Source organism: Panicum virgatum, chromosome 3N (assembly GCF_016808335.1).
Source record: "Panicum virgatum strain AP13 chromosome 3N, P.virgatum_v5, whole genome shotgun sequence".
Classification (NCBI taxonomy): Eukaryota; Viridiplantae; Streptophyta; class Magnoliopsida; order Poales; family Poaceae; genus Panicum; species Panicum virgatum.
The window spans coordinates 4,452,151-4,478,005 of NC_053147.1; the positions used below are offsets into that span (position 1 = coordinate 4,452,151).

Sequence of the window (25,855 nt, forward strand, 5' to 3'; positions counted from 1 at the left end):
TTTTGAACTAAACATAGCCTTAGAATCTTAGAATCTGCTATCCCATAAATCACAGCCTGCTCATGTGCTGGAGGGTATCCACCAGGCTGACATGGGGCCCGCCGATCTGCGTTGTTTCCCGTCGTTCTGATAGATGGGTTGAAAGGAACTTTAAAAGATGCTATTAGAATCATGCAAATCACATTTTGAAGTAACCCATCCCTGAAACTTGTCTGCCATCCATGGTGGGTAATCATCTAGTTTATTGGCTATTGTATTTAAAACCGTGTAAATCTGTTGCCCATTCACATGTTCGATGTCTTGATAAAAAATTGAAACTAAAGCTACAGATTGATTGAGAAAAAAGAGAGTTGTAGCAGCTTGTTCGAGGCCGTCACAAAACAGTGGAATCTGCGGGGCACGGAGAACTGCATGTTCAAGTTCTTTGTCGCCAACCTTCAATGCAAAGATCGCCACTAATCTGGCCCCTTTGCTCTGCAAATTGGCTAACTTGTCTTTTATAATCCGGAGTATATGTAATATGTAATAAAACAAAAGAGGAAACAGCATTGGATATTTTGATTGCGTGGCAAAAGAAGAGGATGTAGCAGCTTGTTCGAGGCCGTCCCAAAACAGAGGCAAATCTGCGCGGCACGGAGAACTGGAGTTCGTTGTCGCCAACCTTCAATGCAAAGATCGCCACTTTTCTGGCCCCTTTGCTCTGCAAATTGGCTTCTTTGTGCCCAAATTTTCAATCCAAAACTGATCCAAATCAACAGACCCAAAACAAAAACCGAAAGCATCTACCCATCAGATCTCCCGGAGAGAGAACGAAACCAAACCAGAGCAAAACCATTAATCGGATATATCAGCTAGTAAACAGCAAGAAACGAAACGAGAAGAGATCAACAGCTGCTAGAAGGGATAAGGACGGGGTCGACCGGGAGGCATCCGATGGCGGCGCAGCAGAGGGCGCTGGGAGGGGATCGGAAGGGTGGGGAGCACGGTGGCTCGTTTTTATAGGGGAGGTTAGCTGGCATGGTGCGGCGGCGGCGACGAAACCCTAACCCTGGATTGCTCGCATCGTCGTCCTCGTCCGTGCATGATGGGCACCGGCCCTTGTCACTGTAAGAAACAGGCCCGCTCGCCGGCCCGGATTTACCAAGGTTGGGCCTCTATTGGGCTCGCCTAAAGAACAGGGGGAAGGGACGACGCAAAGCCCACCGCCAATCTTTGTTCTTTTGATGAAACACACAGGTGCATTGCAAAATTGGATTAGCAGTCATCAACACGGAGCTAAAATGGCTCCTTATACAGATCATAGTTGATGAGTCTTAAAATGGATCCATGGTTGTCTATTGCCTGTGTGACCCTGCTAATCGGAGCAAAAAAAAAGTTTGTTCATATACTAATAGTTGCATATTATGAACAGAGTGAGTAATACCAGTCTCAGTGGAAAGTGTCATCGCACAGTTACCAAAACTGTGAACTAGGTAACCGAGCCGGAGAAGTGTCATGGTGATGACACTCCTCTCGCATTCCATAACACTCTTCGTTCTCTCTTCTGCCATGTCAGCATATTTAATGCTCATGCCAATGATGCAAAGCAAATTCCTCGAGGCTGCCGTGTAGAGATACTGGTTCCTTAAGGATAATCAGATAGCAACTGAAACGAAGGATCATATGAAGAAACTTCATGGTACAGAAATGTATTGGAGTTGGACAGAGTACTATCATGGATCATTGCACATTTGACATGCTAATACGCGACGAGGTTTCTTCCCACAACACCAAAAGGTTGATCCAATACCACATGGCAACATATGCCAACATGGACTACGCAGGATGGACCGCAGCTGCAACACAAAAGTTAGACTTAGGGCCTGTTTGGCTCCAGGACTTTTTCCAAAAGTCCCTATCACATCAAAAGGAATCTTACTATTTTATATTATTAAATAAAATCTGTTTATAAATGTTTTTTGACAGCTGAGTGCTTTTTCGCGAGACGAATCTAATGAGCCTAATTAATCGATGATTGGCTACAGTGATGCTACAGTAACCATTCGCTAATCATAGATTAAGATACATCATTAGATTCGTCTCGCAGTTTAGCCCCAGGGTTCTGCAGTTAATTTTATAATTAATATTTATTTAATACTTCTAAATACTAAAAAGTCCCTGGGACTTTTTTGAAGTCCCTGTTTCTAAACACCCCCTTAGATGCTTCAAAAGTCCCCAACTTGTACCCTTCTTCAGCACCACCGACCAGAGCAGCGTTCACCATTCAGGTAGGTCGAGACATGAGGAGGCCACCGATGTCGCAGGTGAGCTTCTCCTCCTGGATCACCTCACCACCGGTGTCTTCATCCACCGTGGTTCGGATGTCTAGCTTCATGTAAGGCCTGCATCGATCGAACAACAAAGGTGCAGATATCATATCACTGTCCAATGTCCATGGTTTCGCATGTAGAAGAACAGAGGATGAGTTATTTGTTGTAACCGTGCAACGTCTGCGATGCTGTTCGGCGTCAGGTCGGGGAGGAGCCCCCGGAGCATCTTCATCATCTGCGCGCGGAACAACTTCATCTCGCACTCGCCGTTGGCCGTGAACTCGATCGTGCCCTCGGAGACGCTGCCCGGGTTGCCGACGTCGACGCGCACGCACTGCGCGAACTGCTCGCGCCAGCGCAGGCGCCGCAGCGCCGGCGCGCGCACGGCGAAGGACCTGTAGTCCACGGCCCAGCGGGTGGAGCAGCTGACCGCGAGCTCCTCAAGCTCCGGCGCGTCGACGGCGACGTCGCCGAACGGTGCGTCCTCGCGGCCGGCCGAGCCGACGTCGACGTCCTCCATGGCGAGCAGCTTGAGCCGCGGCAGGAGCACGACCACGGCGCGACGCTCGACGCGGCAGTCCTCGATGCGCAGGCGCTCCAGCAGCGGGCACCACTCGCCCGGCACGAGCGGCACGGCGACGGTGACGCCGGAGAGCGTCAGCGAGCGCAGGGAGCGGAGGCGCGGCGCGTCCTTGAGCACCGCTTGAGAGAGGGAGAGAACGTCGAGGAGCTCGGCGCCGGTGCCGTCGATCATTGGCACGCGGTGGTCGCCCCCGCGGAGCTCGAGCTCGCCGGCCAGGAACGGCACGTACATGACCCACCTGTCCAGCCGGCGGAAGAAGGCGTCCAGGAGCTCGCCGGTGGTGAGGGCGCAGCTGCGGGCGAGGGAGATGCGAATCCTGTGCGGTTGGACTCGCTCCATGAGATTGTCGGCGTGCGTCCTCATGTCGCGGTCGCCGGAGCAGTAGGTCAGGTCGAGCATCTCCACTGGGCGGCTCCTCCTCTCGTCCCCGAGCGCGACGCGGAGGCCGTAGATGGCGGCCTCGTAGATGGTGCAGCCGTCGACCATAAGCAGGTCGCGCAGGTCGATGTCGACGACGGGAGTGGTGGTGTGGAGGCGGAGGCGGCGCCAGGCGCGGCACACGCCGTAGAGCTGGATGACGTCCCAGTAGGGGAGCAAGGCGAGGATGCGCTCGCGGACGTCGGGAGGCAGCGCGGCGAAGCGGGCGGCGGCGCTGCTGCGCTCGCCCCTCTTCCCCTTCTTGCGCGTCCGCTGCTCCGGCGGCGGCTCCGTCATCTTGCCTTGCCCCTTCTTTCGTCCTCCGATGGTCGGCGAGACGCGGGATGGGTGGAAATGGAATGGGAATTGGGGCGCGTTTGGGAGGGCGAAGCTGAGATTCTCTTGGGAAATGGGGATGGTGGCGGGATCCATTCACATTTCGAAGACGCGCGCTGCTGTTCGAAGTTTCAAACCCGAACAGTCTCCCGCCATTTCACCTGCCTCCGTCCCATATCGAGCACAACAGTATTTCGCTAACGGTGGCTGGGAAAAAAAACGAAAGGAGCAGACCCCGTTTCAAAAATGCAGGGCGATGGTACGTACACAACATATTATATTGAGACTTCTTTTTTAAATAAAAAGTCTGGAAAGAATTTGCTAATCTGATATTGATAGAGAAGAGTTTGTTACAGAGAAAAATTTATACAAAAGAAACATGTGGCCTAAGCGCGCCCACATACTCATATTCAACTTGTTTGGCTGCCTGGTGGCTGATGTCTTATACTGATTTGTTGTGAAAGAAAAATAGTAATACTATTGATTTGATGTGAGAGAAAAACACTGCTGGCTGGTAGCTGACCAGCCAGCCGAATACAGAATTTCTCAAAGGTTCTTTGCTACTATGTGGTGCTACCAAAGGGGCCGTTGTGGATCTAGGATAGCTTGATCAGGGAAATTAAAGGCTGGTCCATAGACCAATCGTAGAAAAAAATGGTCTTTTCTTAGGATTTTTACTTTAGTTATCGTTTGTGATACTGCCTACACTTGTTCACCGTACCCTTGATTTTGTATTTATGCTTTTATGATGAACAGTTATAACTAGAATTCTACAAGAATTCAGCAAATCCATATGATCGGTACCGTATATTATTATCTCTGACATTTGCTAGGAATGCAATCAAAATATTGACGCAGCTGATCAAACTATGAATATCTATCCTGGATATTTAACCGACTGGATCCATAGGCAGAGTAAAAAGATAAAAGGCAAAAATAAAAAAATTACAAAACAAACATTTCTCGGTTACCACTAACTTTGTTTCTACTTACAATTAAATTGAACAACACTTTTATCCAAGGAAAATAATCCAACAAAAACCAACAGAAGCATAAATTAATTAGCGAAAATAATACAACACGTGCACAATCAGGCTGCCGCATTACCATGCCGAAGGAATGAATATCTACAGTCAGGGCATCCTCCTCGCCTCCGATCATCTACCTAGCGCGGCGAACCCTCCGCCGCGCATCATCTGCTTGAACTCCGTGAAGTCGACGCGCCCGTCGCCGTCGGCGTCCACCTTGCTGATCATCTTGCGGCAGTCCTCGGCCGCGCGGCCCTGCTTGAGGCCGAGGCTGGCCAGCACGGAGCGCAGCTCCTCGACGGTGATGTAGCCGTCGCCGTTCTGGTCGAAGACGTTGAACGCCTCCCGCATGTCCTCCTCGTCGCGCTTGTCGCCGTCGTCGGCGCCCTGGCCCTCGCCGACGATGGAGCGGTAGAGCTTGCCGAACTCCTCCACGTCCACGCACCCGTCGCCGTTGGCGTCGATCTTGCCCATGATGGCGTCCAGCTCGTCGTCGGGGATGTAGATGCCCAGGTTCCTCAGCGACTCGCCCAGCTCCTTCTTGGTGATCTGGCCGTCGCCGTTCTTGTCGAACATCTGGAACACCTTCCTCAGCTCCGACGAGTCCATGCTGCTGCTGCTGCTCGTGGCCCTGTCTTCTTGCATTACTCCGATCCCGTCCTCCTCCGATCGATCAGCTTGCCTTGATTGATTTCTTGCATATATGTGCGATTCCTGGAAAATGGCAGGGAAGGGTCGGCCGGTAAACGGTTTTGTTCGCCGGAGAAGAGATTGTTGTGTGGCGTGGAGCAAATGGCGGTGTCTATCTTTGTCGTGCATTCAACTGCTGGTAATTGCCATTTGTGTATGTTTTGTTAGATGCTCGAAGAAAACTAAAGGCTTTTTTTGGATAGCTCCTCCTCCTATTTTAGACTTGCATGTCTAGAATTGTATGAATAGTTCATAAACACCTAATAACATACTTGGATACAAATTTTTTTTCATCGATAACCTCATTTCCTACATTGAAGGCATCGCATATTTGATCTTCTTCAATATTGAATTCTAATTCAATAACAAGTGAAAGCCTTTTATCCCAAGCAAGATGTAGTATGTTGCTTCAATATCCTATATTACAAAAAAAGGAGGAAAAATCCACTGCCTTTTGAGTAACCAACATAGACAAGAAACTCCAAAAAAAAAAAAGAGTAAAATGCACCAAAAGTCCACCAACTTGTAAGGGTGTACCATTTAGGTCGACGAAATACAAAAGTGCATTTCTAGATCCATCAACTTGTAATTATTGTCACTTAGGTTCATAAACTATGAAAGTATATTTTTAGATCCATAAACTTGTAATTTGTGTCACTTAGGTCCATAAACTCCGAAAGTGCGTTTTTTTGGTTTCATGAACTTCATCCATGAGCAATCGTGTAGCTATAGACCCTAAAAGGTCGCCCCAATATAGCTATCCATGAATACCTTTCAACCCCTCACCGAGAACCACTCTGGGTTGACCCAAATCTAGCATCGTCACAAGATTTTTCGCCACAACAACTTGCACCACCATATCCGGCCACCCACGCCACAAAGTATATAATATCCCCTACCACGGTACACATGTTGTTGAGTACGTCTATAACCTTCTTCATCTTTCCAAAGCAGTCACCCCCTACTCTCCACCCATATTACGGCAGTCTGAAAGCCTTTGAATCCCAATACATGTTAATAACCTCCAAAATAAGTCTTGCATCCCCCTCTCCTCTCCATATGCACTTGATTTGAAAATGGGGTTCAAATTGAGGAGAAACTTACTCAGCATCGGCTGAGATGGTTTGAACATGTCCAACGAAGGCCTCCTGAGGCGCCGGTGCGTAATGGGATCCTTGAGCTAGTCGATAATGTAAAGATGGGTAGAGGTAGACCTAAACTGACGTGGGATGAGTCGGTTAAGAGAGACCTTAAGGATTGGAACATCTCTAAAGAGATAGCTTTGGATAGGAGCGCTTGGAGACTAGCTATCAATGTGCCTGAACCTTGAACTTATTTCTTTCGGGTTTCATCTCTAGCCTACCCCAACTTGCTTGGGAAAAAAGGCTATGTTGTTGTTGTTGTTGTTGACAAAACTCCAGCAATGTGTGGGAACCGTATAGATTCATATTGGTGCGATATCAATGCATTAAGACACTAGGTGGAGAGGTATGGATCTAGATGACACAAATTACAAGTTTTAGAACCTAGGAATGAACTTTCAGAGTTCATGGACCTAAATGACATAAATTACTAGTTTATGAACCCAGAAATGTAATTTTGAAGTTGATGGACCGAAGTGACACCCTCTTACAAGTTGATGGACCTCTGGTGCATTTTACTAAAAAAAACATAGACAAGCAACCGTAGATACATCTCAAAGAAGGGTTCAGATTGGATTATAGACAGGGTCTCTGTTTTTAAGGCGCCGCCTAGGCATCGCCTAGGCGACAAGGCGGTTCCCATCGCCTTGCTTAAGGCTCGCCTTAGCCCGCCTAGGCGTCGCCTAGGTGACTGAGCAGCTCCCCATCGCCTCGCCTTACCGCTTTAAAAACCTTGGACAGGGCATACCAAAATCTTAATATGACTATTCCTATTTTGATGAACACTATAAAAGATTGATCGTTATTAATCACCACACCAACTTTGCATTTTCCTCATCTGCCTTAGACAATTCAGTTATTCCTTCTGTTCCAGAGTACACCACTTTCAAAACATCAATATTGCTACAAGGTCAAATTTTACTACCTATTTCTTTCAAAGTAAACAACAAATCACGACCACAGATCATCGACACCCAGATGACACAACAAAGTTTATCATTAACAGCATAAGTCTGAAGAGACAAAAGGCAGCATCACACAGTTACCAAATATTATACTAGTCACGGGCTCACGGGTCATCGTCGTATGGAGCATAAGTGCCCAAGTTCGATGGTAATACCAGGATTGGCTTTCCATGCTTCTTGAATTCAAGGAACGCAGGAAAAATAGTTTCTGACAAATGAAAGTTGCCAGTCAGATCCACTCGATCCAAATTACCTGAAACAAAGGAAAGATCGGTTAGTTATCAACCAGTCTTGATTGTCCGGTGCCCATACAAACAAATTTGCCTTGAATGTAGTTAAGCAACAAATAATAATTTAGTAAACTATTTATTTTCTTATTACATGTCCTCTGCTTCAAGGCGTTACAAATGACCTCCAATGATTCAGGCGGTAAAATGTTGGCTGCTGCATTGACTGAGACAAGGTTTGGTGCTTGCAATATTAATCTGGAAACAAAATATGCTGCTCTGATCCCACCACGATTCTTACTGCAATATATAGGCGAAGCCAGTGAGGAAGCTGACAACTTGTTGAATGGCAGTGTTTGTTTCTACCTGATGTTGATATGGGAAAGAGCAACTTCCATTGGCAATGCTTCCTCGAGTTTTTGGAAACCTATTGTTCCCAGGTCAATATCTTCAACATTTAGATCCCTTACATGTGAACCCAAGAATTTGGCCAATGCAGTTGCCACAGAACTGCAAGTGCATTCTGATCAATACATTAACATAAGTGAAAACAACATGATAAAATGCATGAAAACAGATACTACTCACCTCCCTAAAGGATTGTCTGCTAGCGATAACACATCAAGTGGTTGCTTAACGGATGTGAGGCACTCAAGAAGCTTACTGACACCAATACTGGACAAGTCACAATTCTCCACATTTAATCTCAAAAGTGGATTTTCCTTTTCAATTGCCCATGAAATAAAAGGGATCAACGATCTGCAATTTTATGTGCAGCTGTTGAGTGCTTCAGTAACTCAACAAAAAACAGTTTAAAAGAGGCAACAAGTTACCACAGATATTCAGAATGACTGTGCATGTACGATTGATGATATCTAGAGGAAACTGAAGACACACATTCTGTACTGATTACATCAGTGTACATATGGGTATTCTGTTATATCAGACAGTACCTGATACCTTCATCCATGATTGGATTGCAACTTATATCTAAATCCCTTAAGTTTGGCAGTTTTATTAGGATTTTGTGAAGATCTACAACATCATCCTTTTGCAAATTATTATTCCTGAAATGATAAGAATCAAGAAATAGAAAAAATACAATTAGGCCATCAGAAATTCTGAAAACAACCAGCAACAGAAGTCTTTTGAACAGCCAGGTTATGGTAAGGACAAAGAAATACCTCAGGTTAAGGATGGACAGGGAGTTCAAAGAAATATCTGATTTTAGTACTAATGAGGAGCTTGTAGAACTTCTGTTCATTTTTGAAAGCCAGCCTGGCATCTACAAGAAACAATCAATTTAACGGGTAGAGAAGATGTAAAAGGATAAAAAGAGAAGGTTTTCCTGTCAACCCACATTATTGTCTGATATCTCAAGAGTTTGTAAACCACAAGACGACTCAAGGAGAGTGTGAATAATCATTTGAGCAAATGATGGCTGCATTTTACTATCATGGAGTGACAGCAAGTGCAATGACCTGAACATTCACAAGAATTTAACAGTGTTTAAATGTTTCACATTGTAATGAACTGCACTGAGTATCCATACAACAAATGCATATAAGTTGCAATGATGACTTAGCTGAGAAACACATAAGTGTAGTAGAACAATAAAGGAATAAAAATAAGGTTCATGCTCTTTTGTCAAACCCTAATATGTATAAAAAAACAAAACCAGTTAAGCATATAAATGGCATGCGGCACTTACTTGGCAGATGATAGAAAATTTAACAGACCAACAGAGGTGTTCAGAGGCCTGGCTTCACAGATACGGGATGATATAATACGTAATCGTTCGATTCCATGGCTTTGAGATCCCTTTTGCAAAACAGCCACACAAATTTTATCCATGACAGCAGGATAAAGCTGGCAGTGGATGAATTCAAGAGATAGCAGTGTCTCTGCATGGCAGCTCAGAAGCAGACATACACCATTTACCTGTCAATGAAAATTCAGAAGAAGAAAAAAACCTGGAGCCATTAATATCTTACTGCCATATCACTAAAAAGAACCATAAAAAACATTGGACAATTAGACATCATAGAGAAAATGGTAGTATACTAGTATTGACATAATTTAATCACTAACAATATCTGCAGCTTGTTTCAGCTTTTGATATATAATTCTCATTTGGAATGCTTATTCACCTAGCCATAATAGTCTCACGAATTCTGACAGCACATGCAAAAATAATCTGGGCAGTTATTCTTGGGGCTGAAAAGAACATGATAAAATAACATGTTGAGCATTTCTTTATGCTTTCACTGAATTTCAGAGAATGGTTCCGATGCCATACATTTTTGTTCCAGATGGTATGTTATTCAACAGCAAATGTATTATCTCAGGCATAAGATTACCTCAGGCTCTGCTATAATTCTTATGAACATTAATCTTTCCAGCTTGCAATGCTGAAGCAAGTCCTGAGAGACAAAGCATTCCCAGCAGTCAGAGTACAACCATCAAAACATCATAAAAAGGATTCACCATATTTCATGATAAATGTATTCTGGAACCATGTATAAAGAAAGTTAAATCAATGATGTAGATACCCCCCATTTGACAAATAAAATGGATGCACACACAACAGCTACATAAAAGAAAACAGAGTGGAGAGTCAAGGAGCTCTAAGCTTCTATAAGTTTCTGCACTTACGTCAGCAGTTAAGCACTTACATAAGTTTCTGCAGTGCAAAGAACGCCTTGCAGTCTCAAGCACCTGGAAATAAGGAGAAAAGTCAACATTAAAGAACTACAAGTGACTAACAAAAGACAAAAACAGCAGGTGCGTGTGATTAGACCCGCTGTTACATCAACACTGTAGGACATATAACATTGCATATCCAAATTATTATAGATATTAATAAGTCCTCAATCATGTGTCTTAATGAATTGAACATTCATATTTTGCAAGTGCTGCAAGAAAAAATAAGAATTTTAGAGCTAAAAAAGAAATGAATATGAACAATAATTGCTGTATGCTGGCACCTTGCATAGCAACCAAATCTGCTAGATTGATATTTTAATCTTGAATGCTGTTGAGAAATGTCCTCGCAACGGTAGATGGAATTCATGGATTTAGCTGGAAAATCATGAAAAAAAAATAGAAACGTCATTGCAGCAGTGGATGGGTTATCCCAGTTTTAGGTAATGATATCTTCAAATAATCAAAGTCAGTCCTGCTAATCTAAACAAAAGAAAAAACAGCGAAGTCACTTCAACAGGAAATAGGTACCACACTGTTAGATACATATGGTTCAGGTTTGTTTCTCAAACTAAACTACATGGCATATAACAATTAATCAGTTAACCAAGAAGTAACAAACGACATTATGGGTGTGTTTAGATCCGCGAAAATCTGGTAGAAAAGGTCACATCAGACACTGTAGTATACTGTAGCACTTTTCATTTGTTTGTGGTAAATATTGTCCTACTATAGGTTAACTAGGCTCAAAAGATTCGTCTCGCAACGTACATCAAAACTATGCAATTAGTTTTTTTATTTACCTACATTTAGTACTCCATGCATGGGTCATTTGCTATATTTAATGTTTCGATGTGATTTCGATGTGATGGAAAGTTTGGAGGAGTTTGGGGGAAGTGAACACAGCCTATAACATATATGTCAGGAAGGAATAGTGGATACTAACCTGATACGCTCAACTCACCAATACCTCCAGAAAAAGAAGGAAGCAAGGCACTCTCTGTAGCTTCATCCAGGCACCTGTTAATGGTAACAAAACAAAAGCTCATATGTGATGTAGGGGTTAAAGAATTTCATACAGAAAACCCAAACGCAAGTCATCGTACACATACTCTTGTAAATGCCTTTCCCAGTACTGTTGCTGCCAATCCACAGTGACCACACTATCATGCCCAGGCTTAACACCAAAGGGCCAGCGAAGTTTGAACAATGACTGCCAAGCTGTGTTGAAATCTTCGCACCTAAAATCACCATCGTATGCGTCAGATATTGATATTGGAACCAAACACTGAAGATTCTCGTTGGCAGTCCAATAGGGAAGTATTTACAAAAATGCATTTTTTTAATAAATGCCTGTAAAACCTTGAACGTTTTATCCCACGCTTGTGGTCATCTTGCCCTCCAAGTCCAGTAGCAGTAGTATCAGCAGAAGAGCAGCACCTGAAATACGCGCAATTACAAGCATAATTATCATCTCTCCCTCTACGAAGATTCAGGATTGTGTCAGAGAAAACACCATATGACACTGCAGATGTAGAATGGAAATAAAGATGGAGTCAAGCTTATGAATGGGGCCTTCTGGTTGCTGCGTACTTCTAATTGGGACAGAAAGGGAGATAAGCAGGGTACCGTGCATGGGCAGCGTGATGGAGCGACTCGAGCGCGGCGGGAGGGAGCCGGGACGCCAGCCGGTGGAGAAGCTCCCAGGGAAGCACCTCCGCCACCTGCTCCGGGCCCAGGTGGTCGTCGTCCGCCTCCCCTCCGCCTTCTTCTGCGCACCCGCCAAGAGCCCCGCCGCCGCACCCTCCTGGCCATCCAGTTCGGCCCGCGCCCAGGCCTGCGCTGTCGCGGGTGAGACGGGCGGCGACCGCGTCCAGGCACAGCGAAAGCAAGCTTGGTGCCGGATCCCCGACCGCCACTGCCGACTCCGCCGTGACGAGCTCCTCCATGCCCGTCCGCTACGCCCTTCCGACTTCCCGCGAGCCACCCCTGTGCGGCGCGTCTGTTCTCCCTCCGCCGCCGCCGCCGCCGCCACTGCCGCCGTCCCGTCAGTTAGCTAGAATTTTCGACGGAAAAGAGTCTATACTTAAGGTATCTCCGACCATTCCCCCGTCCAACTCCCCCAAACATACTATTTACTATATTTTACTACCTCCCTCCAAAAAATTCCTCTCCCTATAACTCCTTCTCTCCAACCATTCCCCACATATCTATTCTCTCTATATACTATCACTCATTAACTAATTATTTATTTATCGTTTTTTAATTTAAAAAAATCATACAATATTTGTACTGTCATAATACGCATTATCATCGTATTACGGGGCTCAAACGGGATTAATATCACGAAAAAACGGTGTGATTAGAGATATAGGGGGAGTTGAAACTCACCTTATATATGGGGGGAGTTTCAACTCCCCCTGTGTATATACGGGGAGCTTTGGGGGGAATCGTTGGATCAGATTTCCCCCCAAAACTCCCCTACGTGGGGTGGGGGCGGTTTACAGGGTACCGTTGGAGGTAGCCTAACCGTCTGGAGTGTCTACTTCACCCTAATTTTAAAATCGTCTATTTTACCCCCAAACTATCCAAAACCGGTCAAATAACCCCTGCATGGTTTCGGACGGCTGTTTGCTACAGTAACACAATTTTATCTTTATCTTTTTTATTTATTTCCACTAAATTTTTAAAAATTCATAGTAAATCACAGAAAAATTATAAAATAAAAAATCTAATTTTATTGGACTCCACATGAGTAGATCTACACAGTGAGCATATAATATGGTATAGTTTTGTACAAAATTTTTAATATATCTTTAGATCTATACTTTTCTGTAATTAATTGAAATAATTCATATGTGCAGCTTCTATGGTCTAATTAGGGTAACATTTTTATGGTAAAAAAATTATTGTATGCTTTAATTGTAGTAAAAATTTCATACTAAAAAATTATTGTATGTTTGAATTGTAGTAAAAATTTCATACTCATTGGATCAATTATAAATTAGTTATAGATTTAATAGATTTGGAGCATAGATTTAACGAGCATAAATCTAAATAAATCTATAACTAAATTATACATGGTCCAATGTGTATGAAATTTTTATTACAGTTCAAGGATACATTAATTTTCTTACCATAAAAATTTCACCCCAATTGGACTATAGAAGCTGCACATATGAATTATTTCAATTAATTATAGAAAAATATATATCTAAAGCTACATCAAAAAATTTGTAAAAAAACTATACCATATTATATGCTCACTGTGTAGATCTACTCATGTAGAGTCCAACAAAATTAGATTTTTTATTTTATAATTTTTCTGTATTTTACTATAATTTTTCAAAGATTTAGTAGAAATAAATTTTAAAAAATAAAATCGTGTTACTGTAGCAAACCGCCGTCCGAAATCTTCTGGGGGGTTATTTGATCGGTTTTGGATAGTTTGAGGGGTGAAATAGGCTACCATTGGCAGTTCAAGGGGTTAAGTAGACTTTTTCCAATTTTCGACGCGGAGAGGGCGACGCAGCAGTGTGGCCCTGGGCTTGATGGGCCTCATTCCCGAGAGGGGCCTTGGTGGGCCTTATTTCCGAATGGCTATTTGATGATTGAGTTGGGCCAATAATACACTCAATAGTATTTTGGAAAAATCTTTTTGCCTCCCTCAACTTTGGGCCGAATCTATTTTTTCTCCCTGAACAACAAAAACGTCCTTCCAGTCTCCTCAGACTCACAAAACTGTCCACATGACCTCCTTGAACGGTTTGAGGGTGATGTGGCAGTGATTTTTCTCCTTTTCTTTTATTTTTTATTTTGACTAAATTTTTGAAAAAAATCACAGTAAAATATGAAAAAAATCATAAAAGGAAAAATCCAATTTTTTTGAACTACATATAAGCATATCTACATATTGAACATATTATATGGCATAATTTAGTACATATGTTTTGTTGTAGACTTAGATATATATTTTTATGTAATTAATTTATTGTTATAGTCTCCGACCTTACGATGAAATTTTATGGTGGTCTAATCATTATATGATTGAGATGTAGTAAAATTTTATAATTGTCGGATCATATATAATTGAGTTATTGATTTATCTACGTTTATCTATAAATTGGTCTAGATTTATCTAGGTTTATATAAATAAATCTATAGCTCAATCAAACATGATCCCCTAATTAAAAAATTTATACTATAGCTCAATTATATAATATTAGCCCACCATAAAATTTGGGGAAATTGTGTTTCTACCCTTACTTTGAACTCCAATTGCGATTTTACCCCTACTTTTTCTGACTTTGCATTTTTACCCCTACTGTTTCGAAATGAAGCCTCGTTCTACCCCTACTCCGTCAACAACACCTAACACTGTCAAAGAAGACAATTTTGCCTTTGCGAATATACCCCTACTTTTTTTAGAACTTTGTGAATATACCTTTGTTTTGTATTATATTACAACAACATTTCAATATCAATATGAACAAGAAATTGACATAATTTGGGCAACATCATGACACATAACTAAGTTCAAACCACATGCATATTATCTGGCAGCTAATTTTTTGCCACCTTTCTGGATGTGAAGCTAAATTTTTGCCTGAATCGTCGCACACCAAGTCATCTAACCAGCATGGAGGGAACACGCGAAAAGACTCGGTGCCTTGAACTCAGTATATGCTCTCTCTATCTCAATGGACGAATCAGCTTGGAACAATGCAACTTGCAAATCGATCGTGAGAGACACTAGCATTGCCGAGCAAGAGCTAGTTGAATTCCTAGCTTTGCCGCATGCATGTCGGACGAGCTGACGTACTCTGAGTCTCTGACAGCCGGCAGCCGGTCTCGTCTCCACATCCAATCCTTCCTAGCTTTGCTCCTTCTGCACGCGCTATCCACAGCCGCAGCTACACCGCCCCCTCCACGCGTAGGCCACAGCCCTGCATGCGCGGGCGGCAGCCACCGCCGCAGGCCGCGCCCCTGCCTCGCGCGGGCCGCAGCCGCCGCCGCCGGACGCGCCCGCAGCTGCACCACCCCCGCGCGCCGCTGCAGACCCCACGTGCCGCGGGCAGACCCCCGCGCGCCTCCCTTAGCTCCGCTCGCTACGGTTAGAGGAGGAATGGAAGATTAACGGGAGGGTGAGGGGAGGGGGTTGAAGATATAAGGGGTAGTCTTGTCTTTTCATCTTATTATGAAAGGTTTTTTTATTTTTATAATTCATAAAACATTTGCTGCATCTAACGATGTCAAAAATAGGGGCAAATGGAGGGTTCGCATCGAAACAGTAGAGGTAAAAATGCAAAGTGAAAAAATAGGAGTAAAAAAACAATTGAAGTTTAAAACAGGGGCAAGAACGCAATTTCTCTTTGGACAACAGAAACTATAGATATAAATTAATTACGGAAAAGTATATATCTAAAATTTTAAAAAATTGTACTAAAGTATATCATATAATATGTTCAATGCGTAGATACTTACGTGGAATTCAATAAAATTGGATTTTCTCTTTTATAATTTTTTTGTGATTTACTGTGATTTTTCAAAAATTTAGTCAAAATAAAAAAAAATAAAAGGAGAAAAACTGATGCCACCTCACTCTCAAACCGCTCAGGGGAGGTTATATGAATGTTTTTGTGAGTCTGAGGAAGTTGGACGGACAGTTTTGTTGTTTAGGGAGGAAAAGCAGATTCGATCTAAAATTGAGGGAGACAAAAAAAAATAGCTTTTTCCTAATATTTTTTCCAGGGAGTTACACCATATCTTGGGCCTTTGTGTTAGCTTGGTGACCGATTGCCACACTGCACCGGTCCAGCTGCCAGCCTGCCACCATGGCCTTCACTTTAAAATTTTGCCCCACCACCCAAACAAAACCCTAGAAGATCGCAGGAGGCAGAATATAGGTTGGAAAGAAAGAAGAAAAAACTTGGATGCCAGAATGAAATACCATACCAGGCCATGCTACAGCTTCCTCCAAAGAGAAATCTAATAAAGTACTCCCTCCGTTTCTATTTACATGTAGGTTTGTTATACATCAGATTTAATCATCTTTAAATGAATTTATAGATAAAAATAATAACATTTACAATCAAATTTGTTTTTTTGAATCCACTATGAAATGTATGTCGATAGTGCATATATTGGTTAGTACATATGTTGCTGTGTTTTTCTACCACTACTACAGAAACCTACAATAATCCCGGTTGGAAACTAGTTTTTATCCCGGTTTTCCAACCGGGACTATGTAGCCGGGACAAATGCATCACATCCTTTTATCCTGGTAACTATGGAACCGGGATAAATGAGATTTTTCACAAACAAAAAAAAATCAGCTCTGCGCACGCAGCTCGTCTACGCACGCATGCTTTTTTCTCCAATTCCAAACGTTTCTCCATAATTGCAATAACAAAATCAATTACAAATGTTTCTCCATAATTGCAATAGCAAAATCAATTACAAATGTTTCTCCATAATTGCAATAGCAAAATCAATTACAATCACACAAAATCATTCACAAGCACATAAGAATCCCAGTCCATATACATATTTGGAAAAAAAGTAAAAAAAATCTGAAGACTAGCCTTGTGCGCCGTGCTGCCAGCCGCCCGGGCTCGCCGGGCCGCACCGCTCGCGCGGGGCCACGCTGAGCCACCGCTCGCCGGTCCTGGCTGCGCCGCCCACGCCGGGGCCTAGTCGCGCCGCCCGCCGGGGCTTGGCCGAGCTGCCCCCGCCGGCGCATTGCCGCGCCTCCCGCCGCTCGCCAGTCCTGGCCGCGCCGCCCACGCCGGGGCCTAGTCGCGCCGCCCGCCGGGGCTTGGCCGAGCTGCCCCCGCCGGCGCATTGCCGCGCCTCCCGCCGCTCGCCAGTCCTGGCCGCGCCGCCCACGCCGGGGCCTAGTCGCGCCGCCCGCCGGGGCTTGGCCGAGCTGCCCCCGCCGGCGCATTGCCGCGCCTCCCGCCGCTCGCCAGTCCTGGCCGCGCCGCCCACGCCGGGGCCTAGTCGCGCCGCCCGCCGGGGCTTGGCCGAGCTGCCCCCGCCGGCGCATTGCCGCGCCTCCCGCCGCTCGCCAGTCCTGGCCACGCCGCCCACGCCGGGGCCTAGTCGCGCCGCCCGCCGGGGCTTGGCCGAGCTGCCCCCGCCGGCGCATTGCCGCGCCTCCCGCCGCTCGCCAGTCCTGGCCGCGCCGCCCACGCCGGGGCCTAGTCGCGCCGCCCGCCGGGGCTTGGCCGAGCTGCCCCCGCCGGCGCATGGCCGCGCATCCCGCCGCTCGCCGGTCCTGGCCGCGCCGCCCACGCCATGGCCTAGTCGCGCCGCCCGCCGGGGCTTGGCTGCGCGGCCCAAAGCCGAGCTGCCACCGCCGGCGCATGGCCACGCCTCCCGCAGCTCGCCGGGCACCCGCCCGCGCCACCCACGCGAGGGCCCAGCGGCGGCTCGCCGGACCCCCGCCCGCGCCGGTCCTGGCCGGAGGGAGTGAGGAGAGAAGGGGGGCGCGGCGCCGCTGAGGAAGGGGGGCGGGAGGAAGGAGATAAGGTAGAGAGAGGAGAGGGAGAGAAATTAGAGGAGCCAGGGACTTAGAAAAATATCGGGAGGGAGAGGCCGGTCGCCTCTTTTGTCCTGGGCGGTTGTTTGGACCGGGACAAAAGGTCCGCGCAGCTTTTGTCTCGATTGGAGGCACCAACCGAGATAAAAGGCCACTCTTTTGTCTCGGTTGGTGCCTCCAATCGGGACAAAAGGCCCATGTCTCCCCGCTAGCCCGGCTAGCCGTTGGAACCGGGACAAAAGCCGCCTATTGTCCCGGCTAGCCGTCGGACCCGGGACAAAAGCCGCCTATTGTCCCGGGGCCAAAGCCAGCCGGGACAAATAGCCTGGAACAAAGGCCTATTCTGTAGTAGTGTACAGATTTAGTTAAAGTTGACTAATTTTGACTTAGAACAAACTTAATACGATATATAAATAAAAACGAAGGGAGTAGTATAAAGATCATGACAATTCGTACTTTCGTAGAAGTTAACAGCTCTAGCCAAGGAGACAACAACGCAAAAAAACACACTATTAGATCTCATACATTAAGGTAGAATAATAAATGAAAACAACTCTTCATGCTGCGGACAATAACATTTTTGGTCGCAGTTTGTTTTTACAAAGAAGAAATGCTGGAAACAGTTAAATTTTGAGACGGGATTAGTTAGATTAATGAACACGGGATGACACAGCAGGGAAGCAGTGGAAGAATCCCAAAAATGGCAAAACGGGAACGAAGGACCCGGGGGGAAAGAGGGCTGCCTCTCTGTCAAAACCATCGACCACGACAGCGCCATTTCCTTCCGTCTCTCTCCTCCGATCCTCTCTTGCCCTAGGGAGAGGGAGAGGAAGAGAGAGATCCACGCCACCGTCCCAGCCTCCCAGGGAGAGAAACACACCGGCAGCCACTGGAAACGCGCTACGTCGTCGTCGTCCGGCCGGCCAACCGTGGGCCGCGCCGATGGGGAACTGCTGCGTCGCCCGGCCGTCGTCCTTCAATAATAATAAGCGGCGGGGTGGAGGCGCTAGCGCCGGCGGGCGCGCCGGCGTCGGGAACCGCGGCGGCCGCCTCGGCGGCGCCAACGTGCGGTCCTACTCCACGCTGTCCTCGATCTGTGACGCCGCGGCGCAGACGCCGTGCGCGCCGCTGACCGTGCTGGGGGCGGGCCTGGCGGCGGAGGCCAGCGCCGAGGAGCTGCTCCGGCGGTACCAGCTCGGCGAGGAGCTGGGGCGCGGCGAGTTCGGGCTCACGCGGCGGTGCACGGACACGTCCACCGGCGAGGTGCTGGCGTGCAAGTCCATCAGCAAACGCAAGCTCCGCAGCAGCGTCGACATCGAGGACGTGCGGCGGGAGGTGGCCATCATGCGCTCCCTGCCGGACCACCCCAGCGTCGTGCGCCTGCGCGAGGCCTTCGAGGACGGCGACGCCGTGCACCTCGTCATGGAGGTCTGCGAGGGCGGCGAGCTCTTCGACCGCATCGTCTCGCGCGGCCACTACACGGAGCGCGCCGCCGCCGGCGTCATCCGCACCATCATGGAGGTCGTACAGGTACATACGTGCGCATTGCCTGCTTTGACTCTCTCTGCTCTGCATGGAAACAAATTTGACTTGCATATGTGACCAGATTGTGCATGTAGCTAGGATACAAACAGAAAAGGTTTGAAATGAGATGAGAAAACAAACAGAAAAGTTATGGCTCACAAATCACAATTTACATATTTTATTTGCACTAGTTTACAGCAGAAACATGTGAAATGCGCATACATGCATGATTTGGCTGGAATCCTGTAAAATGCCAGCACACGCATTCACCACACTGTATGCTTAATAAGAAGGTCTGAATCTTGTTGCCATCTTCCAAATCTGAACACAAGTTCATGTTTTGCACATTAATGTCATGCAAATGAAATTGAATGGTGTCCCTTAAAAAAACAAATTCCAAATGTCAATTAAATTGAACCCAAAGGTATGGTTTTGACTCAATGCTTCTCCAAAGACTCAAGATTCTCTACGCTTACATGATCTGGCACATCACAACCTCTTCATTTGCAGCATTGCCACAAGCACGGCGTCATGCACCGGGACCTCAAGCCTGAGAACTTCCTGTATGCCAACACATCTGAGAACTCCCCTCTGAAGGTTATCGACTTCGGTCTCTCTGTGTGCTTCAAACCAGGTAGCTTCCAGTTACTTTTTACATGCATGCTTGAAGAAACTCCCTAAAAGTAAAGCAATTTTCTCATTATTGCGAGCACTCTTCACTTGTTTTTCAGGTGACAGGTTCAGTGAGATCGTCGGATCCCCCTACTACATGGCACCTGAAGTCCTGAAGCGGAACTACGGGCAAGAAATCGACATCTGGAGTGCAGGAGTCATACTCTACATCTTGCTATGTGGTGTCCCACCTTTCTGGGCTGGTAAGTTGCACCCATTGATGTCAGGAACTCCAAATTTTGTCCTGGTTCAGCAACTCATCGACTTTCTGCACGCTGATCCTTTGCAGAGACTGATGAGGGGATTGCACAGGCTATAATCCGGTCGAACCTCGATTTCTCGAGAGAGCCTTGGCCAAAGGTGTCGGAGAATGCAAAGGATCTTGTCAGGAAGATGCTTGATCCGAGCGCCTACTCTCGGTTGACTGCCCAGCAGGTTCTTGGTTAGTTGTTCATTGTTGTTTAAAAATTCTACTTCTCCTCACCCAAATTGAAACTTGTTTGTCTGAACAAGTGTAACCATCATTTGTTTTGATCCACAACAATGTAGAGCATCCTTGGATACAGAATGCCAGTGCAGCTCCCAACATCCCTCTTGGAGAAGCAGTGAGGACCAGGCTGAAGCAATTCACGGTGATGAACAAGTTCAAGAAGAAGGCCCTGCTCGTAAGCTTTTCATATCTGATCTACTGGCCGATCGATGTCTATCTAATTTTTTGTATACATACAAAAAATGTCAGTTCGTTCTGAAAGTCGAAGCCGAAGAACTTGTCTTGAGCAATTTATTGTCCAGGTTGTGGCAGAGTGCATCCCAACCGAAGAGCTTGAGGCGATCAAGGAGCTGTTCCACATGTTGGACACCAACAAGGATGGGCACTTGACGATCGAAGAACTCAGGAAGGGACTGCAAACGACAGGGCACAATGTCCATGGCACAGACGTGGATATGCTCATGGAAGCTGTGAGATCCTCTTCTTCATATCGGTCATTTTGATTTCTTCAGAATGCAGTGATGTGTGGCGTTGCTCCATGTATAGATAGATTAGATACATCATGATCAATCAAATCTCATCTCTGAAAAAAGATAACCACTAAGATGGTCCGGTGTTTGCATACTCTAGGCAGACATAGACGGCAATGGCACCCTGGACTGCAAGGAGTTTGTGACAGTCTCCATCCACCTGAAGAAGATCCGTAGTGAGGATCACCTGCCCAAGGTCTTCAGCTACTTCGACAAGAACGGGAGTGGGTACATCGAGATCGACGAGCTGAAGGAAGCCCTCTCTCCAAGAGGCGATCAGAAGGCGATCGACGATATCATCATGGACGTCGACAAAGACAAGGTTAACTAATTAAGCGCATTCATTTGCAGTACTAGTAGTAGTAATTAACAAAGAAAATGCACGTACGTGTTGTTTCGACAGGATGGGAAGATCAGCTACCAAGAATTCGAGCTGATGATGAGAGCAGGGATGGACTGGAGGAACACGTCACGGCAGTACTCGAGAGCAGTCTACAACACCCTAAGCCGCAAGATGTTCAAGGATGTGTCCCTCAAGCTTGACATCAACGGTGGTGCAGAAGCGCAAGCACTTGGTGCGACAGTGGCGAAAGAAGAACGAGAAGCGGTTGACTGAGCTGATTAGTGATCGATGCCTTGCTGCTACCTGCTGCAAACCCAAGTAAAAATGTACAGTTGTCCAGCATGTTTTTGTACAGGTCACCACATTTTGGCATGCAAACGTACCAGGGGTGGTCCATTGACCCTGTTTCAGGTGCAAATGTCAAGGAACTCGCTCGATTACATCCTTTCACTTTCTTGAAAAAAAAAATGTGAGCGCATGCTGGGGGCACCACGCCGCCGGCCAACCTCGCCTGGCGGCACTAGTCGTCCCCTGCATCAGTTGAACAGGTACCGCAGAAGTTAGCTTGTCACTTGGTACTTGACCAGTTGACCCCTTTTTTTAGAGAAAAGATGGCCACCGTCCAGTAATAAATTCAAGAAGTGTAAAATTCAAGAAGTCCAAAAAAATCATCAAAATATCTTTTTTTAGAATTACACACATTTATTATAAAAAATTATGATGAGATCGAGCTTAATATTTGTTTATCTTGTACTCCATTGTATTTTCGTTTGCTCTTTTTTTTGTCTTTCTTGTACGTCTGCTCGGATACATAGAAACACGGAACGTATAAGCATTAATGTGTGGCATTTGTGGCAGCGGCGGAGCCAGCAAAAAAAATTAGGTGGGGCGGGCTTGTGCGAGAAACATGACTCATACTATCCAATATCGTATTGTATCTCACAGTTCTATAGGAAAATCACACGAATACGATATGAAATGTTAATAAACGGTACATTTTTAAGATCAAAAATGGTACCTTCCAAATAAAAGGTCGTAGAGTCTTGAACACCACAATATATGCGCGCGGCGGTGGGTGCCAGCGGGCGGGGGCTGGCAGGGGTCGGCAGCGCGCGGCGAGGGCCGGTGGCTGCCGTCGGGCGGTGGGGCGGGGGTCCGCTTTGGGCCTTTTTTTTGAAAGCACCCAGGAGCACTGGAGGAGTCATGTAAGATTTTGGGCGCCCACGCTGACCGGACTCAACGCAGACGAAGCTGCTCGAGTAGTCTCGAAACGCGCTATACCGAGGCTTACGCACACCACACCCACACACACACGCCAGCACACACGCACACGGCCTCAGCACCCGGTGCGTGACGGGGGCTCGAACCCTACCGGCAGCCTCCCATCCTCGGGAGTTACCACTGGGATGCCCGTGGAGTCTGATCTAGCCGCAAGGAAGGATTGTGAATGGGCCGGCCGGCACAAGCCCAAGCCCAAGTAATAGTTCGTCGTTCTTCTTCCTCCCGTAGTTTCCCGTTCCTCTCGACTTCACCGCAAAACACAAGCAGCGGCCATCAGCACCGCCGGCCGGGATTGGGGCCAGGCCGTGGATTCGCCGGAGGAGGAAGGAGGGTCGGGTTCCCGGCGGCTAACTGGGGCATATGCCCCACCCTGCCGGATGGGTGGCTCCGCCTCTGATTTGTGGATTGTGTGGTTGCATATGGTCAACTGACACATATAGACAGCCAGGACAGCAATGGAAATATGAACCGAAAAAATGGTTGCACAGCTTGCTGTATGTACTAGGATAGATGGTAATTTATAAGAATTGCACATGTATCCTACCATCATATATAAAGGAGGACTTAGCTTTAAATTTGTTTCTTCTGTTACAAATTTTAACTGATCAGAGCAGCTGGTTTCTTATACTTGCACTCCATTGTATTGTATTGTTTTTTTTGTCTTTCTTGCAGGTCTGCTTAGATATATACAAACGCGTATAGTTGGTCAATGGGCCGGCTCGGCACGGCATGACCCGGGCCCGACTCAACCCGACACAACTAGGCCCAGCCCAATTGGCCCGATTATTTATCCGTGTCGGGCCGAGCCGGCCCACGTGCCGAGGCCACAGGCACGGGCAGGCCTGAAGCCCAATTTGGCGTGCCGGGCTGGCCACGGCGCGGAGGAGCTGCCGGCCATGCGGTGTCGGCCGCCACGACGCGGGAGGATGGGCAGCGCCGGCCGCCACGACGGGGGAGGAGAGGAGGTGGCCAACCGGCCGCAGTTCGAGAGGAGAGAAGGGGTTGCCGCCGGTCGCGGTGCGGGGGAGAGGAGGTGGCGCGGCGGCGACGGTGACGGCCGGCGGCCACGGCTTGGAGGAGGAGGAAGACGCCTTCGCCGGCGGCCGCGTGGAGAGAGGGGCGGCCCCGGCCACGGCCCGGAGGAGGAGGCAAGCCAACACCGGCGGGCGGCGGTGTCCCGGAGGAGGAGGGGGCGGTGGCGGCGTGCTAGAGGTACGGCGGAGGGGCGGCGCCGGCTGTCGCGCGTCGACTCGGAGGGGAGAGGGGGACCAGTGCCACGCGCATGCTTGAAGGGAAGGGAGTGGCGGGTTGGCGGCGGCGCTTGCCGCTTGGGGAGCGACCGAGAGAGAGGGTTGTGAGAGGAGGGTAGGGATATGTGGAGGTTAGGGTTTGGAGAGATTGATGGGCTGGGATGTGTAAATGTTTATTTGAGCCTTTTGTGCTCGGCCCGGCCCGCGTGCTTCTGTCGGGCTGTTGGTTAATCGTGCTGGGCTGGGCCGGCCCACGTGCCGAAGGCGCGGCCCAGGCACGGCACGACTCCCGTGCCGGCTCGGCCCGGGCCGGAGTCGTGCCGGCTCGGCCCGGGCCCGGGCCAAGCCGGGCCTTGTACCGGGCCAAAAAAACGTGCCTCGGGCCAGCCCATGGGCCTCGGGTCAAATGGAAAACTATATAAACGCATATACTTAGGCCAGTCTCAGTGCAAGTTTCATTGCACAGTTTTCGAAAATAGAGAACTAGGTAATCGTGTCATGTGAGTTTCATGGTGATGAAACTCTTCTCTCGTCCCATGAAACTCTCTCTTCTCTTTCCTCATAATGATCATGTCAAGTCATCAAAAATGCTGATGTGGCAAATAGAATTTAATGCATGAAACTCTCCCACTGAGATTGGCCTTAGCGTACAAGCACAGACGCATGACATTTGTGTGATGTAGTTGCAATATGTATTAGGATAGATTGTAATTACAAGAACTAGCAAACGTGCTTGGTGTTGCAACGGGATTAAAAACTACAATAATGAAAGACGAAGATGACCGTGACATCCATAATATAAGTTAATGTTGTAAGTAATATGACAATATATCCTATTGAGTCTGTATTCAATTAAATACAACATCGATAGTCTATATTAGCTTATGCCGACCAATCGTCAGACGGTACATAGAAACTAAATACCGACCTATCGTCGCTTGGTACATCTTGTATCACTGATCACTGACCGACCGTTCATTGAAAACTTATTGCAACCAACGGTTTGTCGATATTACTGGAGTTTTAGCGACTCACGTCTGACACTAATTTAGTGTTTGTAACGAACATGGCACCATTTATGCCATTTCGAGTGATTTTGGTGATCGAATGACAATACAACACTTGGACTAATATGATTGTTAAGATGATCATTCTCAGGCTTTTAGGTTCAAGTGATGACAAAGAGAAAGAGAAAATAGGCGTAGCAAGGCCCGAAGGGGGAGCCGCCCCTTGCGGGTCTCAGGGCAGCGCCCTGAAAGCTCTTCGGATCAGGAGCACCAGAAGAACCGACGCCAAGGGCATCGGTGCATCCGATGCTTGTCGGAAGAACCGACGCCATGGTACTTTGGTGCAGAAGGGAGTCGAAGCCAAGTCAGCCTATAGGCACCGGTTGACCCGACGGGTCAAAATGGGGCATCGGTGCATTGGCCGTCCTTTGTACCAGAGACGATGTCAGGTGCCCAGGAGAAGTGTCTTCAGCACCGGTTCAACCGATGGGGCATCGGTGCATACCACCGGTGTAATGACGTCAGCGTCCAGGAGAAGATTCCTTCAGCACCGGTTGAACCGGTGAGGCATCGGTGCAAAGCATCGGTTCAACCGGTGGTCTCTGCGTCAGCCGTCAGGAGTCCAACGGCTACTTCGTGTTATGAGTGACCGGATGAACCGACGCTACCCCGCCAAGAGGCATCGGTTCTTCCGGTGGTACGCAGATTTTCAGCTAACCGTTGGAGCAACGGCTACAAGACTTGGTGGCCTATATATACGCCTCACCCCGGCCATTTGAAGCTTGCTGGAGTTGCTGGACATCCCACACACACCC

General features: G+C 47.2%; 4 protein-coding genes and 2 non-coding genes across 7 annotated transcripts; 1 reads left to right on the top strand and 5 right to left on the bottom strand.

Annotated features, from left to right (window-relative positions):
* Window positions 1-349: 349 nt before the first annotated feature.
* On the bottom strand, window positions 350-475 carry LOC120668249. Its single transcript, XR_005672346.1, has one exon. It is a non-coding gene; the product is annotated as a small nucleolar RNA snoR86 (small nucleolar RNA).
* A 105-nt stretch (window positions 476-580) lies between these two features.
* Window positions 581-701, bottom strand: LOC120668248. Its single transcript, XR_005672345.1, has one exon. It is a non-coding gene; the product is annotated as a small nucleolar RNA snoR86 (small nucleolar RNA).
* A 1,220-nt stretch (window positions 702-1,921) lies between these two features.
* LOC120667326 lies at window positions 1,922-3,676 on the bottom strand. Its single transcript, XM_039947430.1, has 2 exons — window positions 2,480-3,676; window positions 1,922-2,381 (listed from the first exon to the last, which is right to left on the bottom strand). Exons 1-2 carry the CDS (start codon window positions 3,604-3,606, stop codon window positions 2,264-2,266), a joined length of 1,245 nt encoding a protein of 414 aa, XP_039803364.1. The 5' UTR covers window positions 3,607-3,676; the 3' UTR covers window positions 1,922-2,263.
* A 910-nt stretch (window positions 3,677-4,586) lies between these two features.
* Window positions 4,587-5,771, bottom strand: LOC120663785 (probable calcium-binding protein CML28). Its single transcript, XM_039942691.1, has one exon. It carries the CDS (start codon window positions 5,490-5,492, stop codon window positions 4,803-4,805), a length of 690 nt encoding a protein of 229 aa, XP_039798625.1. The 5' UTR covers window positions 5,493-5,771; the 3' UTR covers window positions 4,587-4,802.
* Window positions 5,772-7,300: 1,529 nt separating this feature from the next.
* On the bottom strand, window positions 7,301-12,476 carry LOC120663784. Of its 2 annotated transcripts, XM_039942688.1 has the most exons (15): window positions 12,030-12,473; window positions 11,763-11,840; window positions 11,513-11,641; window positions 11,347-11,420; window positions 10,685-10,778; window positions 10,373-10,415; window positions 10,058-10,120; window positions 9,409-9,638; window positions 9,058-9,178; window positions 8,882-8,982; window positions 8,651-8,764; window positions 8,286-8,456; window positions 8,064-8,207; window positions 7,852-7,997; window positions 7,301-7,723 (listed from the first exon to the last, which is right to left on the bottom strand). In XM_039942688.1, the coding sequence occupies exons 1-15, from the start codon at window positions 12,347-12,349 to the stop codon at window positions 7,575-7,577; spliced, it is 1,977 nt and encodes a 658-aa protein (XP_039798622.1). In that variant the 5' UTR covers window positions 12,350-12,473; the 3' UTR covers window positions 7,301-7,574. The 2 variants fall into 2 exon arrangements, with proteins under 2 accessions (XP_039798622.1, XP_039798623.1); XM_039942689.1 differs by lacking the exon at window positions 7,852-7,997 and having other exon boundaries at window positions 7,587-7,723; window positions 12,030-12,476.
* Window positions 12,477-18,885: 6,409 nt separating this feature from the next.
* Window positions 18,886-21,834, top strand: LOC120667330 (calcium-dependent protein kinase 29-like). The gene is made up of 8 exons (XM_039947432.1): window positions 18,886-19,473; window positions 19,978-20,101; window positions 20,199-20,342; window positions 20,429-20,581; window positions 20,689-20,804; window positions 20,932-21,099; window positions 21,260-21,481; window positions 21,563-21,834. Exons 1-8 carry the CDS (start codon window positions 18,886-18,888, stop codon window positions 21,773-21,775), a joined length of 1,728 nt encoding a protein of 575 aa, XP_039803366.1. The 3' UTR covers window positions 21,776-21,834.
* The last annotated feature ends 4,021 nt before the right edge of the window (window positions 21,835-25,855 follow it).

What these genes read in the sequence shown, in the direction of transcription:
- LOC120663785 (XM_039942691.1), bottom strand. Translation starts at nt 5,492, where the DNA reads ATGCACGACAAAGATAGACACCGCCATTTGCTCCACGCCACACAACAA.
- LOC120667326 (XM_039947430.1), bottom strand. Translation starts at nt 3,606, where the DNA reads ATGACGGAGCCGCCGCCGGAGCAGCGGACGCGCAAGAAGGGGAAGAGG. An exon ending in AGCATCGCAGACGTTGCACG is followed by an intron (nt 2,382 to 2,479) that starts GTTACAACAAAT and finishes CGATCGATGCAG; the next exon opens with GCCTTACATGAAGCTAGACA.
- LOC120663784 (XM_039942688.1), bottom strand. Translation starts at nt 12,349, where the DNA reads ATGGAGGAGCTCGTCACGGCGGAGTCGGCAGTGGCGGTCGGGGATCCG. An exon ending in CATCACGCTGCCCATGCACG is followed by an intron (nt 11,841 to 12,029) that starts GTACCCTGCTTA and finishes CGCGTATTTCAG; the next exon opens with GTGCTGCTCTTCTGCTGATA. An exon ending in TGGGAAAGGCATTTACAAGA is followed by an intron (nt 11,421 to 11,512) that starts GTATGTGTACGA and finishes TACCATTAACAG; the next exon opens with GTGCCTGGATGAAGCTACAG.
- LOC120667330 (XM_039947432.1), top strand. Translation starts at nt 18,886, where the DNA reads ATGGGGAACTGCTGCGTCGCCCGGCCGTCGTCCTTCAATAATAATAAG. An exon ending in CTCTGTGTGCTTCAAACCAG is followed by an intron (nt 20,102 to 20,198) that starts GTAGCTTCCAGT and finishes CTTGTTTTTCAG; the next exon opens with GTGACAGGTTCAGTGAGATC. An exon ending in TGGACGTCGACAAAGACAAG is followed by an intron (nt 21,482 to 21,562) that starts GTTAACTAATTA and finishes TTGTTTCGACAG; the next exon opens with GATGGGAAGATCAGCTACCA.